At 37.1% G+C, this 16,244-nt stretch overlaps 2 protein-coding genes across 2 annotated transcripts; one reads left to right on the top strand and one right to left on the bottom strand.

Moving 5' to 3' along the window:
* Positions 1–142: 142 nt before the first annotated feature.
* Positions 143–11,953, bottom strand: LOC116296264 (dipeptidyl peptidase 9). The gene is made up of 19 exons (XM_031704266.2): positions 11,406–11,953; positions 10,790–11,084; positions 10,353–10,387; positions 9,317–9,413; positions 8,651–8,712; positions 7,910–8,013; positions 7,162–7,330; positions 6,600–6,824; positions 6,132–6,202; positions 5,923–6,010; positions 5,125–5,269; positions 4,951–5,004; positions 4,458–4,555; positions 3,929–4,069; positions 3,209–3,311; positions 3,064–3,113; positions 1,745–1,887; positions 1,293–1,404; positions 143–819 (listed from the first exon to the last, which is right to left on the bottom strand). The coding sequence occupies exons 1-19, from the start codon at positions 11,874–11,876 to the stop codon at positions 727–729; spliced, it is 2,556 nt and encodes an 851-aa protein (XP_031560126.1). The 5' UTR covers positions 11,877–11,953; the 3' UTR covers positions 143–726.
* A 126-nt stretch (positions 11,954–12,079) lies between these two features.
* LOC116296262 (uncharacterized) lies at positions 12,080–16,112 on the top strand. Its single transcript, XM_031704264.2, has 7 exons — positions 12,080–12,389; positions 12,872–12,959; positions 13,053–13,139; positions 13,368–13,488; positions 14,224–14,440; positions 15,007–15,190; positions 15,927–16,112. Exons 1-7 carry the CDS (start codon positions 12,187–12,189, stop codon positions 15,978–15,980), a joined length of 954 nt encoding a protein of 317 aa, XP_031560124.1. The 5' UTR covers positions 12,080–12,186; the 3' UTR covers positions 15,981–16,112.
* The last annotated feature ends 132 nt before the right edge of the window (positions 16,113–16,244 follow it).

The following is a 16,244-nucleotide window of genomic DNA, read 5'->3' as shown; positions in this document are numbered from 1 at the left end:
AAAAATAGGGGGCTACATCCCCCTGCCCCACCCCTTCTGCGGCCCATGCAAAGTGTGTTAAGAAGAGATTATTATAAGCGCATTAGCTCATATATTTTAATGAATTTTTGCACTATATAAGTAATAAAAAAATAATATTAGATCAGTATACATAATTTTATTGAATTTAAGAAATAATCACTTTCTACAGTGGCATTAAAATGTTTTACATTCACACCACACAAGAGTGGACTGGTTTCATCTGAGTATCTTGCACAAGGCAAGCATGCTGTGCAAGGGATCTAAGACCCCTTAATTCACCATACCAGCAGTCTGACAGCCTCTTGTATGAGGCAGGCATGTTTTACAGGGTATCTAAGACCCCCTTCATGCATCATACCAGCATCCTAACAGCCTCTTGTATGAGGCAGGCATGTTGCACAGGGTATCTAAGACCGCCTCCATGCACCATACCAGCATCCTGACAGCCTCTTGTATGAGGCAGGCATGTTTTACAGGGTATCTAAGACCCCCTTCATGCACCATACCAGCATCCTAACAGCCTCTTGTATGAGGCAGGCATGTTGCACAGGGTATCTAAGACCACCTCCATGCACCATATAACCATTTTGATAGCCTCTTGTATGAGGCAGTGGCATGCATAATTCTCACTTCAGAAGATCTCAAGCAATGCAGCAATATATTGAAGCTCAAAAGGAATAAAATTACAAAAGAAAATCTTCAGTACTAAAGATTATTCTGTAAGAAAGATAACATAGATGTTTCGTAGTGTTCTGATGAGACAGTCTGTCGTATTCCATGTCTTTCATTTGGGTAGATCTAAACAGGAAATAAAATAAATGAGCTTACAACAGTAGAAAAAGAGCTTAAAACGCACCGAATAAGTAGTAATTAAGTTTCAAATGATATTTTAAAGAATTGTATTTAATGGGGATGGATGACAGTCACGATTTAGTATTGATAAACTTGTTGCCCTCTATGTTTTTGAGGACCACTAGTTAAGCAGTGCAAACTGTAATGTGCTACTCTTGTAAAATAAACTTGATAATCAAATCAAATAAATAAAACATCAATTGAACGTAAAAATGTGGACAGGATTGCTGTCTTACATGGTCATCCAAGCCACTGCAAACATTTGCAGATATTTTTAGAGCAAAGAAAGCAACTTCTTCTGAGATATTTTGAGAGAAAGTTTTGGTTTGCCCACAACATCCTGCACAACAGGCTGGTGCCAAACCAAATGAGCCAACGGGGAATTTGTCAAAAATCAGTGAAATTAATTCATGGCTTACTATGAGTCGATATGGCTTGCAGGCCTTGACTAGCTCATTGATCAGCAAACTGGTGTGGGTGAAGTGGACGTTCTCGTCAATCAGACCATGAACTAGAAGTAGTCTATTCTCCCTGCAGTAATAAGCAAGATAAATAATAATAATAAACTGTTATTAGCATCACTTAATGAGATTTAGGAAAGCTTTACAAAGAAAACTAAAGATTAATAATTAGAGATTGATACAGTGGCAACTCAGTACAGTCAACTCTCGTTACAGCGGACACCCTCGGGACCGTCAATTCATGCCCGTAATAGCTAGCGCCTGCAATAGTGAAAATTTTTTACGGTCATTTCTTTGTCAGCATTTTTGTCGGGGATTTTTTTCCTGTCCGTAATAGCAAGGTGTCCGTAATATTGGGGTGTCCGCAAGACAAGAGTTCACTGTAGAAGTGAAGAGATTATTGTACTTACTCATCAGGAAAACTATTTACATAAGACAGAACTGAGCTCATCATGTACGCTCTGCTGTTCTCTTGTGGTATCCACATGTAACGCTCTGTATATCCTGTGTCGTATGCTTCCCATGTCGTCACAGGAGCACCCGCAATAGCAACCTGAAATACATCAATATGGTGAGCCTTGGTTGATAATTACTATAGACATTATGTGTAATCATCATCACCATGATATCCACCACTACCATCATCTTGCAACATCGTCATCATCTTGTATCATCATCATAATTACTGAATAATAATGATAATAATCACCATCATCATATGATGTATCATCACAACTACCATCATCATCATCACAACTACCATCATCATCATCACAACTACCATCATCATCATCACAACTACCATCATCATCATCACAGCTACCATCATCATCATCACAGCTACCATCATCATCATCACAGCTACCATCATCATCATCACATCTACCATCATCATCATCACAACTACCATCATCATCATCACAACTACCGTCATCATCATCACGACTACCATTATCATCATCACGACTACCGTCATCATCATCACGACTACCATCATCATCATCACGACTACCATCATCATCATCACGACTACCATCATCATCATCACGACTACCATCATCATCATCACGACTACCATCATCATCATCACAACTACCATCATCATCATCACAACTACCATCATCATCATCACAACTACCATCATCATCATCACAGCTACCATCATCATCATCACAGCTACCATCATCATCATCACAGCTACCATCATCATCATCACAGCTACCATCATCATCATCACGACTACCGTCATCATCATCACGACTACCATCATCATCATCACGACTACCATCATCATCATCACGACTACCATCATCATCACAACTACCATCATCATCATCACAGCTACCATTATCATCATCACGACTACCATCACAACTACCATCATCATCATCACAACTACCATCATCATCATCACAACTACCATCATCATCATCACAACTACCATCATCATCATCACAACTACCATCACAACTACCATTATCATCATCACGACTACCATCACAACTACCATCATCATCATCACAACTACCATCATCATCATCACAACTACCATCATCATCATCACAACTACCATCATCATCATCACAACTACCATCACAACTACCATCATCATCATCACAACTACCATCACAACTACCATCATCATCATCACAACTACCATCATCATCATCATAATTATCATCATTATGATAAAATCAACTATAAGCCTATATAATGCCGGCATACTTACCTTGAAAATGTCTGGGCGCTGAATTAGACCAAAAAGAGATAGATAGCCACCTGAAAAGAACAAGAACATTACATGAACATCAAGAAACATCAAGACTAGTTATTACCCATGTATACACGTAGAGTATAGTACGCCGTACACATACCGTACGACCATCCATGGATAGCTACTCTAGACATGTCAATGCAGTTGGTTGTCTTGGCGATATACTCCAATCCCTCCACTTGATCTTCTATCTCTACTTTACCCTGAATGGGACGTAAATGAACACAGATTAATGAAATAAAAAATACTTTCGATCCAAGGGCAGATCCAGGTATATTATTGAAGGGGGGTCCAAACATTTACGAAAGTTAATTCTAACTGATGGCAAAACTAAAGTTTAAGATAATAAAATCAATTGAACGTCAGGTTTGATGGGGTGTGACGAGGGTGTCGGCACCCTCCTGGGTCAACTCTTTATAATTGTAGGGTTTGTCTTGTGATGGATAAGTTTGATACTTTAACACACACATAACAAGCACTTGTAACCCTTGGATGTTACTCTACCTTCAGCCCTTTACACTGAATGTAATACCTATTACACCAGTGCCTATTGCCAAAGGATTATTGACACAAATAAAGTACAATACCCCTCAGATGAAGTATTATAACAGTTTTTGCACGATTTTTCGTCATTTTTGCACATGTAAATTTCTTTCAAATTACACAAATGTACAGCTCTGTGCATGAATATAGACAGTGTTTATGCACAGTGTAGCACTCATTAATTGATTTCCATTGTTTACCAAAATAAAAGCCCTTAACACTGAATTAAAATGATTAAAATCAAGATGGTGGTGTTATAATTTTAGGATTGTAGTACCATTCTATTTTTTATATGTCCTTCAAAGTGCAGTCCTCTTCTGGAAGATCCACGACTGTCAATCACCACCACTACATAGCCCAACATGGCTAAAGTGTGAAGCCTCAGAAATCGCACTCCTTTGTATGAATTTGTTACCAACTGAAGAACAAGAGAATCATACCTCATTAACAATTCATGTAGTTTTACTGGAAAATCTTTACAGACCAACATGATGATGACTATGCAATGGAGTAATGATAATGATGCTGATGATATAATGATAATGGTGATGATAATGATGATGACAATAATTATGATGATGGCAATGATACATGTAAATTATGACAATGGTGATGATGATGGTTGTGGTGATGACGATGATATTGATGATGATGGTGATGCATGATGATGATGTTGATGGTACTACTGCTGCTGATGATGATGAAGATGAAGATGATGGTGTTGATGATGACAATGGAGATAATGATGATGGTGGTGGTGATGTTGGTGATGATGATTGTGATGATGATGGTGTATATAGTCATACCTGTACTTGTGGTCCACCATACACGTACAGTATTGTTGGATATTTTTCTCCAGGGTCAAAGTTCAGGGGTTTGCAGATCAAACCATAAGCTTGGTGTCCTAAAGGAACAGAATGATTGCAACAATAAAATATGTATTATTATCAGCAAATATGATCTTGAAGTTCTTTGGTAATCTAATGATGATAATGATTGAAGGTAAAAATGTTACTGATGATGATGGAGGATAAGTATAGTAATCATGATATCAGTAGTGATGTTGATGATGATGATGCATGATGATGGTAAAGATGATGATACATGATGGTGATGATGGTGATGTTGATGATGATGGTGGTGATGAAGATGATGGTGATGATGATTGTGATGATGGTGATGATGATTATGGTAATGATGACAGCAATGATAAACTGATGATGATGAGGGGCAGGTTTTCAGTGGAAAACCTTTAAGATGATGATATGATGGTAGCCATAATTGTTATCATCAACTCACCTTGTTTGCTTTGATAAGAAAATATTTCCGGTGGACAAGATTCTGCTCCAATAGCTGAAAAAATTACAATAAAATTAATCAGATATACAAGTTAGTGAGGACACAGTCAAGGCTAGTTCTGTGTTGGATCACTTTTGTAGGGTGGGTTAACTTGCTGTTTTATCATCACTTTACCTTCAGATTTCAGCAGAGTGGCAATTGGCTCAATGGTTACCATGGGAATATTATTGACAGACACCTCGTCATTGTCGATCTGATATACTACAGCTTTGTGTGTTTCATTCACAGATGACGACAGGGACACAAATTTTGTGAAATCCTACAAAAGTAAGCACAGTATTTAAATATTATAAAATAATTATTATTCCAAATTGAGAATAAAATATGTACATATTGTAGGGAAGAATGATTGTTGTGCGCTGCTAAGGCCTCGTTTCTGACAAATGTGACTTGAGTTATATTCCTGCCAGGCTTGGTGTTGTGTGTGAGTAGAGTTGTTTGTTGGTTCTCTCCCGTGCTTCGAGGGTTTTTCTCAGGGTTTTCCAGTTTATCTCCCTCTGCAAATATCAACCTCCAAATTCTTCATTCATGCATACCTCATCCATGGTAATATTGATTATATATATCGCATACCTCATTCATGGTAACATTCATTATATATATTGCATACCTCATCCATGGTAATATTGATTATATATATCGCATACCTCATTCATGGTAACATTGATTATATATATCGCATACCTCATTCATGGTAACATTGATTATATATATATCGCATACCTCATTCATTGTAACATTGATTATATATATATCGCATACCTCATCCATGGTAATATTGATTATATATATCGCATACCTCATCCATGGTAACACTGATTATATATATATCGCATACCTCATTCATGGTAATATTGATTATACATATTGCATACCTCATTCATGGTAATATTGATTATATATATTGCATACCTCATTCATGGTAATGGTGTGGTAAGCTCCTGGTTCAGTAAGTCTCTGAATAGTCTTCTCTACACGGTCATCATATGACACTACATATCTACAAGCAAAAATTACATTTTTTACGACTTTCCTTGTTGATAACTTTTAAAAGTCATAATCATAACAAAAGATAAATAGATCAGTAGCTAATAATATATTAACAAGATTTGATAACTCACAAATGCTGTTCTAGTGGTGTTTCTTTGGTCGCCATAAAATAAACAAGTTTTCTGCTTTCATCAACCCAAATCTGAAAAGAAACAAATTAACAATACAGTTAATAGAAGTACACCCTGGTGCAAATTCTACACGTGATCATACTCTATGAGATCCTAGAAAATCCTGGATCCTACTGAATAAGATCCTGTGAATAACATCCTGTTAGGATCCTACCTAAGATCCTGTCCAGGATTTCCACCAGGGACAGTCATAACACTGTAATATTGTTTACATTTGCATAGATAAACAACATTTTGTAAGCAGTATTATCCATATTTCCCTCAGGGAGAAAGATTGGTATTCCCAAGAAGTGGAAGGACCCAAGGAGAGTATATTGTGTAGTTCCAGAAAATATCCATAACTTCCCAATGGAGGAGGATTGATATTTTTGGGGGTGGAGAGGGTTGGGAGTGGTGTCATAACTTTACCTGCTTGCCATCAACCTCCCAATCCCCGTCTGTTAACTGCTGCTGAGTCACCAGGGGGTAGTACACAGAATTCTGTCCAAGGAAGCTTCTACTTCTTCCTCGTGACATCACATGACGACTGTTGACTGTAGCCAAATACAGATGTCTGTGACCTGAGGATTCACTGGACCAGATGAACTGAGTCTCTGATGTTGCATTTTTAAGGAAGTAGACAATATCTGATAACTACAAGGTTCAAAAAAATAGGTGAGTAATACTCAAGGGAATGACACATGGTCTGAAATAGGAACACTTTGCACCATAGCTGAAGAGCAATCCTAGTAAAGAAAGAAATAATACTCAAGGGAATGACACACGGTCTAAAATAGGAAAACTTTGCACCATAGCTGAAAAGCATTCCTAGCAAAGAAAGAAATAATACTCAAGAGAATGACAATGGTCTGAAATGGAAAACTTTGCACCATAGCTAAAAAGCATTTCTAGTAAAGAAAAAAATAATACTCAAGGGAATAATACATGGCCTTCAAGGAAAGAAAATGATCGATATTATCTTCATTCTTACATTAATCCATATGTCAGTGGTATCTTCTGCTATGACCTTCATCAGGGGTAAAGAATCTGATGAACTTATAAGGTCAAACTCTGATGGAACTATATGACTAAAGCAAGCTAATGGGATTTGAACCATCGTCATATGCTGCTGGTTACGGGATAACAGTTGTACCCATACACTGAAAATAAATGTTAGAAATAATAAACCTTAAATAATAGTTATTGCTCATTATCCACTATTTAATAAAGGGATATAAAACACATACATGCGCATGTCTCTGTACTGTGATATGAACATGCTGTGAGCTGTAGAGTACAAGAGAAGCAAGCTTAGGAATGCTAAGCATAGCAAAGTGTTTCTCTTGCTTCTCGAGTGCTCTACAGCTCCCAGAGTGTTTATATCACAGTACAGAGACATAAGCAGCCTTTAAATATTGTTTTTATAAAATCTTTTTTAATGATTTTTTGGGAGTGTGTCTCTGTCCTCTTATATAAACACAGTAGTCAGCAAATCACAGTGTGCATAATATCTTGAATATTTTATCTAGCCAATGACCAAGCTTTTTACACTTCAAATATTTAACATAAATAATATATTGTGTACATGTTCTATGGTTAACATTTTTAATGATAGGAGCTTTCAGCTTTCATACTCTATTTTGTTCAAACACTGATAACTTGTTAGCAATTTGTTTATTGTGTTTATCATATATACATTCTACGTTTGTATAAATAATAATAATATACTTAGTATTTACCTCTGTCCGTCTGGCAACCACCCTGCTCGCACCACATATTCCATATTAGGAAATATTTCATCTAACGGCACCATCAGCTGATACACCATAACTGTGTCACACATCTGACAGTATCATAATAAAAACATCTATTTTATCAATATTCTAAAACGCTCTCTGGGCTGATCTAAGTCAGGGCATAGCTAACTCACAGATAGAACCCTGAAACAACCTCTGGGCTGATCTAAGTCAGGGCATGGCTAACTCACAGATAGAACCCTGAAACACCCTCTGGGCTGATCTAAGTCAGGGCATGACTAACTCACAGATTGAACCCTGAAACAACCTCTGGGCTGATCTAAGTCAGGGCATGGCTAACTCACGGATCGAACCCTGAAACAACCTCTGGGCTGATCTAAGTGAGGGCATGGCTACCTCACAGATTGAACCCTGAAACAACCTCTTGGCTGATCTTAGTCGGGGTATGGCTTACTCACAGATCAAACCCTGAAACAACCTCTGGGCTGATCTAAGTCAGGGCATGGCTTACTCACAGGTTGAACCCTGAAACAACCTCTGGGCACAGGCTTTTTTGCTGCCAAACAAGCTTTTGCACACCTAATTAAGTAAACCATATCAGCTTGGAATCAAAATGTGTCCATTTATCATACAAAAGCCAGTGCATAAAAGCATGTGAATAAATTACCACCTGTCATACTTTTGCATGTCATGCTGTTAAACACATTCAGCTAGTTGCCTTACCTGTCCAGACTGATCAATAGCAAACTCCACAATCTTCATCTTTGATGTTGCATTGCTTGAACCTTAACATAACATCGCATTAACCATTATTTTTTAGTTCACCATCATTTCGTCATGACATCCTAATTTCATTAGTAAGGAAATCACTAGAGTGGTTCAAAGTTTATCACTTGTCACAGAAAAAATCAATCATGTACTGATTCATGGGCTCTGTTTAACCAATCTGTTGATAAAATACTATGAAAAACTACATTCCATTGTTTCATTTTTCTGATTCAATAATTTCAAATCCTTTGAAAATGCCAAGTAGGTAGGTTAAATGAATTATAGAGAGGATTTTTATCCTTGTAAATTCACTCAGAAGGGTCAAAGGATATTTTGAATACTGTGGTTGCTAAGAGAGCAACACAGCAAGGTTGGGAAGGCATTGTTGCATGTTGCACTTGGAGCCAAAATTACACTATGGTATATCAGCGAATATACAATCAGTGAAAGGTCATAACAATATGGAACTTGCACAAACCCTGTCTACCATTTATTTGGCATAATTTATTCTGTGCTGACATTATTTACATATGAATAAAAAAACTTTTGGAGCTTTACAAGGAACATGCAACGAAACCTTCACCAACCCTCTCTTTAAATAGCTGAATATCCATCATCTACCTGCTTTAGGATATCTATAGCTGTCTACAGAACTGATTTGTGTAGCCCCCTCAGGGGATGCCACTATGTTGAGAACTTCAACATTACTCTCGTCAACCTGTTGAACAGATGACATCATTATTACACAATAATTATATAGCTTGGATACTATGTGATAGCTGATTGGCTGCATATGGGTTGTGCTTCTTATATCACTTGTTTCGTGATGATGTCACTTCCTGCATGATTTATTAATGAACAGAGCATGGAAAAGCTGTTTTATTGGTTAAATAGATCCCTACCCTGAATAACATCTGGCAGTCTACATGTCATGGCTAGACTAAGAATGGATTGCAATTTAGCATGCTAGCATGGCAGATGGGAGAAAGACTGGAGAACTTTATACATCATCTTATGACATTATCTTATGACATCAATATATATGACATCATCTTATGACATTATCTTATGACATCAATATATATGACATCATCTTATGACATCATCTTATGACATCATCTTATGAAACCATCTTATGACATCATCTTATGACATCATCTTATGAAACCATCTTATGACATCATCTTATGACATCATCTTATGAAACCATCTTATGACATCATCTTATGACATCATCTTATGACATCATCTTATGAAACCATCTTATGACATCATCTTATGACACCATCTTATGACATCATCTTATGACACCATCTTATGACATCATCTTATGACATCTTATGACATCATCTTATGACATCAATATATATGACTTCATCTTATGACATCATCTTATGACATCATCTTATGACATCATCTTATGACATCATCTTATGACATCATCTTATGACATCATCTTATGACATCATCTTATGACATCATCTTATGACATCATCTTATGACATCATCTTATGACATCATCTTGACATCATCTTATGACATCAATATATATGATATCATCTTATAACATCATCTTATGACATCAATATATATGACATCATCTTATGACATCATCTAATGACATCAATATATATGACATCATCTTATGAAATCTTACCTCCTCATACAATATTTTGTAACTTATAGTTTTATCTACAAAAAATAAAACAAACATCAAAATTATAATTAATCATATAAGTACAATCACAATCTAGAAAAAATCCCTAACCTAAAGCAACCACGCCCAATGCTCATGGCTAAATACAACTGCTGGTCATTAATACTAGGACACTGTCTTTATTTTAGCAGGGTTGAAAAGACTTTGCAACTTAAGCTGATAGCCTTGTAACGGTTACTATTATAAATATATAATATATAATCTTAAATATTCGAAATTTGATCTTTTATTCTGTCTATCACACTTGACAATGTCTGGCCTGAAGCTAAAACTTGTTTAGTCAAATCTTATGGTTGCCAGTCATTTTAGCTAATAACGTAAAAATGACCTGCAACGGACCTGATTTTAATATTAGTTCTGGTGTTGCCTGTACTTACTTTCATCGATAAAGCATTGTGGTTGCCACCAGTAACCAGTATATCTGTCAAACTCTTCCTGGGCCACAAAGGACGCCACCCCAGACGATGTTGTTTCCTCTATTGGATTGGTTGATCCATTATTAGAATGTGTTAGTCGTAACTCTTGTCCTGTCTCTAGGTTAGTAACCCAGATATCATTATGATGGATAAATGCTGCTAAGTTGGAGTTAATAGGACACAGTTTAGAGTCCATTTTAGTATCATTGGTTTGTGAAGGAACCTCATGTACGCTGAATGGTAACTGACAGTTTTCCTGTTGAGAAAATCAAATCATTATAGCTGATACTATAGAGTAGATGTAGATTTTCTAACAATATGTTGGTATATATAGCTGCGAGCAGCAAGATATGATTTCCTTTTTTGCTGCTATCAATCAAAATGTATCGGAAGCTACATTTATCCAAGTTCATTAATTCCCATTTCTCATAAATCTTTTTTCTCACTTCTTACACCCTTCAGGAACATCATGATAATCCTGTTGCTTCCGGGTGTCCACTTAAAGACCCTCACCCCACCCCTAGTAAGTAACTGCCTAGCCATTTCCCACCTTCCCTCTCTCCCACAGTACATTTACCTTATCTTTCCCAATATCTATAAAGGTGTGTAAACTATTCGAGGAAGAAAACAGGAATCTCCTTGACATGTTACAATAATCATAAGACGTAATACCAAAAGATCCTAATCTTTTTCTCTCTCTCATTAGTTGTTCCTCTTTCGAGTAGCCAACAAAAGGTCGATTGATATCCAATAATGGCTGCCACTCTAGACATTCCCCTACACAACTAGCTCCGTGTCCTGGTATATCCACGTAGTGTATAGTATTTTCTCTGCTGTTAGGAGGAACAGCAAGGAAATAAAGTCTATCTCCAGAGAAGGTAAAGTTACTTGGGATTCTGTTGATCAGCTTTTGTTGGACAGAACGAGATGTTCGCACAGCGTATTGTAAATCTTTCCATGAACGCTTGGTTTTCATGTAATAATACAACAAACTGTCCATGGTAAGTGGGGTCTGGCCATTCTCGTTGTCAGAGGAGCCGTCAAACATGGTTTTTAGTCGCGAATTATGTCATCATATAATAAATTTTTCTCAATGAAAAACTCGACGCAAACTTTGCGGAAATTGCGAAATGTACGGTCAGCGGCCAGCACACTAAACTTCTCCGAACACTTACCGAAAATAATACGAACTAATACCGAGACTGGTCGAGAAGTCTCGACTAGTCTCGGTATTTTCCATGAGTTCAAGCGAAAAATTATCGATGTTCTTTCTATTTTGAAAACACTTTGAACAACGAGTAGAGAAAGAAACGTACAGAAAAGTTCTATTCGTTTAGGATAAATTAGTTTATGTAAAAATGGCGGCAGCTGACTTCGAGGGATCAGTATCTCAAGCAATCGGAGAGGTCGATCAAGAAGTTGAAGCCCTTGAACAAGAAGGAAAAGATATGGAAAGTCTGAGCAAAGAAACGGAAGCTGCGATAGAGATGTTGAGCACTGGAGTACTCTCTGCTTTCCTTCCTGAGATGGATAACATGAAAGAAAGAATGAATGAATTAACGTAAGAACGACATGCTGCTTATCTTTGAGCTTAGAAAACAAGGACCCCGTAGTGGAGCTCTGCTCTGTGGGGTTTCCCTGCCCATAAGGCGAAATTTAGACTGTGATGATAATGATGGCCTGCGTGCTATATGTGTAAAATTGTGCTAGGGGAGGAAAGGGAAAATAGATATGGATGGAAATTGGATTTCACATGAGGGGGCTGACTCACCACGCAGTTCCCCTCCATCCATAACACTTGGTCATTACCAAATGTACTGCAACTGGGAAGGGAGTTCACAATTAACCCTTGACAGGATAGGTAGGTCTGGGGGGGATACCTAAAGGATCCCCTGGATATACCTCTGCACCTACTCTGCAATGGTACAGAACTCTGCAACTAGTGAACACTGCTTGATAAACACTGAACCTATATATCAGCTGATAATGCAATGGCTGGTTTAAGTATAGATTCACATAAAGTATTTTCTTCTACTTTTCTAGTAAAAATCAAGGCGTACTTATTGAGACAATGCAGCAAGAAAATGCAAAATTTGGAGAAAGTCAAGAAGCAAAGGCACTGATTGAGATCGTAAGTAACTGTTTGTCTGTTTGTAGTTTGTTGTGTAATTCAGCGGTGTAGTGATGAATGTCGCTAATCAAAATCTTGTTATTATAACGTTAGATTTCACAGGTTAAAAGTTATCACAGTAAACTAAATAGAATACATCTTGAAATGGAACAAATAAATGAAAGAGTGGCAAGACTCAAGGTAAAAACTATTAACCTCATCTACATTAATATTACATAATAATAATGATAAGTTTTTATATAGAACTCTATACTCTGACGTCTCAGTGCACGTATTTTGCACCAAATTAGACCGCTATTTCAAAAAGTGCTGTTAGTATGAGATCTGAAATGGGTGATCTGAGAATAAGTGACTAAGTCACATCACTGACTGACTAACTTCTGAATGGTCTTATTTTCTGTGCTGCAGAGAAGAGCACAAAAATTAAAGGTACAAAAAGAGAAAGAAGAAAAGAACAAATTAGATGCCAAGAAACGTGAACAAGAAATTGAAAGACAACTGATTGCTAAACCAGCCACAGATCAAGAAAGTATTGAAAAAGAATGATATCAATACGTAACTATAGAAAATAATCCCATTCAGTTAAATAAATCTGTGTTTTAATAGTGTGATAAAATAAAAAAAAGGTAAATTAAAAAATTTTGATAATTCTAACAACAACAAAAACGAAAGTAGCTGTAATAATATTTTTTTAAATAAGGGTCGTAAAAGGATCGATAAGGAACAGCTTAGTTCAACTTTTTTAGGAGAGGGGCCAAAGTATGTAAATGTGAGGGATTTCTATTGGGAAAATGCCAAATTATTCTTAGCATATAATTACCAATTCAATATTTCAATTATAAAGTCATTATAATATAAAGCTTAGGATTGTCTTCAGTGGACAATCACACAAAGATTTGTTGCTATGGACTTGAGGGGTGAACTGCAACCTTAAACCACAGGGAGCCCAATGCCGTACTTTTAGTGTACGAAAAGAGAACATAAATCAGAACATTTTGAAAGGATGATTATTAATGTAGATTAAAGAAAAAAGAAAAGAAAAGAAAATGATTTATGTTGATCGATCTTGAGGCAGGAGAACAATCGTAAAAAGTACGTGAAACTTTGAAAGCTTGGGCTTTCTGTGTTGGTGGAGGCTTGGGACTAAAATAATTTGGCGGGAAAGGCACTATTTAGGTGACTAGCAAGGTATAATCTTCATAAGAAATATTTCTTATCTCATTACTAACCATGGGCCAGCTAGTATCAACTGTTCTTTCATCAGTTGGGTTATATTCCTGTCCAAAAGATGCCGATGAAGTGTTGTACTTTAAAAGACTCACACAGCTAGCGATCACCCCCACTCGAGGATCGTCACATGCCGCTGGTTATGACTTGTATAGCGCTTACGATGTCGTTATTCCTGCTTCTGGTAAAGCACTAGTAAAGACGGATATTGCTGTAGCTATCCCTGAAGGATGTTATGGGAGAGTTGCTCCAAGGTAAGTCTTACTTATACTTGAATTTGAGTAAGAAAACATTCTTTGCATTTGTGTTGTGCACCACGTTTCACACCCCCTCGACTTCAGCTCTGTGATCAATTAAAAAATCCTTTGCTTTTACTCCAATGAAGGCATTATCTTTGAGGAATTTAAAAATGTTGTGTAGAAACGTATCTGAATTATGGATAATTTTGAAAACTGTTTTTCATTATGGGTTGCATATTGCTTACCATCTGGAGGGAGGGGTGGGGAGGACAAGTGATTACTATCTGGAGGGAGGGGTGGGGAGGGCAATTATTGACTACCATCTGGAGGGCGGGGTGGGGAGGACAATAGTTCACTATCTGGAGGGAGGCAACTGTTTGCTGATATTGGAGTGGATACAAAAAAAACTGCATTTGTAATCATTTTCTGGATAAAGGAGCAGTTGCTATGGCTTAGAATAAAAGCTGTATTAGTGGGAACATCCATACTTTACCCATCAAGAAAATCCCTCTAAAGATGCTTGATGGGATATCTTGGGGATAGCACCCATATCAGAGATTTAAGTGTGTTATTTGTTACAGGTCAAGTTTGGCTTGGAAGCATCAAATAGATGTTGGTGCTGGTGTGATTGACATGGATTACCGTGGAAACGTAGGCGTGGTATTGTTTAATCTTGGGCAGAAAGACTATGAAGTTCATCAAGGAGATAGAGTAGCACAACTTGTGGTGGAGAGAATTAGCATGCCGGCGTTAGTTGAAGTGGAGGTAAGATACCATATAGAAATTGACGACTCTCAAAACTTCAGTGCATGTGGGCTTAGCCTCCAATCCAGGATTTGCTTGTTTTGTTATTCTAATTTCTGTTTTTGTTTACCGACATCAGAAGTGAGGCTAAGCCTGCTTACACTGGAGTATTAAGACTTGTCAATACGACATGTGAAGCCTGGATTTCACTTGTGACAGAATTGGAGGCCGAAGCAGCTTATGATGAAGTGAAAGTCATAAAACGCAGTCAGAAGCAGAATTGCAAGGTTTCACCTTGCATGGCTTGTGCTTATACCTATGATGAGCAGTCTTCACTTGTGATTTAATGCGAGAACTGCTCCCAACTTCAATTCTGTTGCAGGTGTAAACCAGGCTTTATAGAAGCATATTTGAGACTGGCAACAACTTCCTTCCATTTAAGGTCACTTTCCTCCTTCATGACATGTGGTGTATAAGACCTGGAGTGTTTAAGACTTTGGTTACTAGTTGAGATTTACCCCTACACTCGAAGAACCCTTTTTTTTCCTATTCTTTGAGGAGTAATTTTTTTAAAGCATGCAGCCAGTCAAAATCATACCTATTCATATTCCCTCAGAACCTGAACCTAGAATTGGTTTTTCTCTACCCCTACATATACATAGGTCTCAATCTTTAGCCCAGCAGATACTGTCTTGGGTTAATTTGTCTTAAGCAAATAACATAGATATTAAACATGGATATTAATCCGTATCTGTAGGACCTTGACGACACTGCAAGGGGTGCTGGAGGATATGGATCAACTGGGAAATAGATGATCACATGATCAGCAAATCATGTGACCTTGCGCTATCACTTTACACACTCCAATATTTGGCAGGACTATACATATTATATACAGTATCTATATTTAATAATCAGAGCAATAAATGATAAACTAAAAGACTTTACTGGCTTATTACTTATTTTATAGTTTTCCCACTTTAAAATCTAATATTTATCAGTTCTCACTAGAGGCCAATAAGACTAGCATGTATTTACAGTAACACTCATTTGGTCTATAGACAGATTATATGTA

The sequence above is a fragment of the Actinia tenebrosa genome, unplaced genomic scaffold (genome assembly GCF_029948245.1).
Source record: "Actinia tenebrosa isolate PJP-AT-01 unplaced genomic scaffold, QUT_ActTen_1.0 PGA_scaffold4__44_contigs__length_22323623, whole genome shotgun sequence".
Lineage (NCBI taxonomy): Eukaryota > Metazoa > Cnidaria > Anthozoa > Actiniaria > Actiniidae > Actinia > Actinia tenebrosa.
The sequence above is the reverse complement of the archived record's forward strand: the minus strand, read 5'-3'. Positions and strand labels throughout refer to the sequence as shown.

What these genes read in the sequence shown, in the direction of transcription:
- LOC116296264 (XM_031704266.2), bottom strand. Translation starts at nt 11,876, where the DNA reads ATGTTTGACGGCTCCTCTGACAACGAGAATGGCCAGACCCCACTTACC. An exon ending in CTATTGATCAGTCTGGACAG is followed by an intron (nt 8,014 to 8,650) that starts GTAAGGCAACTA and finishes TGATACTGTCAG; the next exon opens with ATGTGTGACACAGTTATGGT. An exon ending in GGGAGGTTGATGGCAAGCAG is followed by an intron (nt 6,203 to 6,599) that starts GTAAAGTTATGA and finishes GTTTCTTTTCAG; the next exon opens with ATTTGGGTTGATGAAAGCAG.
- LOC116296262 (XM_031704264.2), top strand. Translation starts at nt 12,187, where the DNA reads ATGGCGGCAGCTGACTTCGAGGGATCAGTATCTCAAGCAATCGGAGAG. An exon ending in AAAGAGTGGCAAGACTCAAG is followed by an intron (nt 13,140 to 13,367) that starts GTAAAAACTATT and finishes TCTGTGCTGCAG; the next exon opens with AGAAGAGCACAAAAATTAAA. An exon ending in TATGGGAGAGTTGCTCCAAG is followed by an intron (nt 14,441 to 15,006) that starts GTAAGTCTTACT and finishes TATTTGTTACAG; the next exon opens with GTCAAGTTTGGCTTGGAAGC.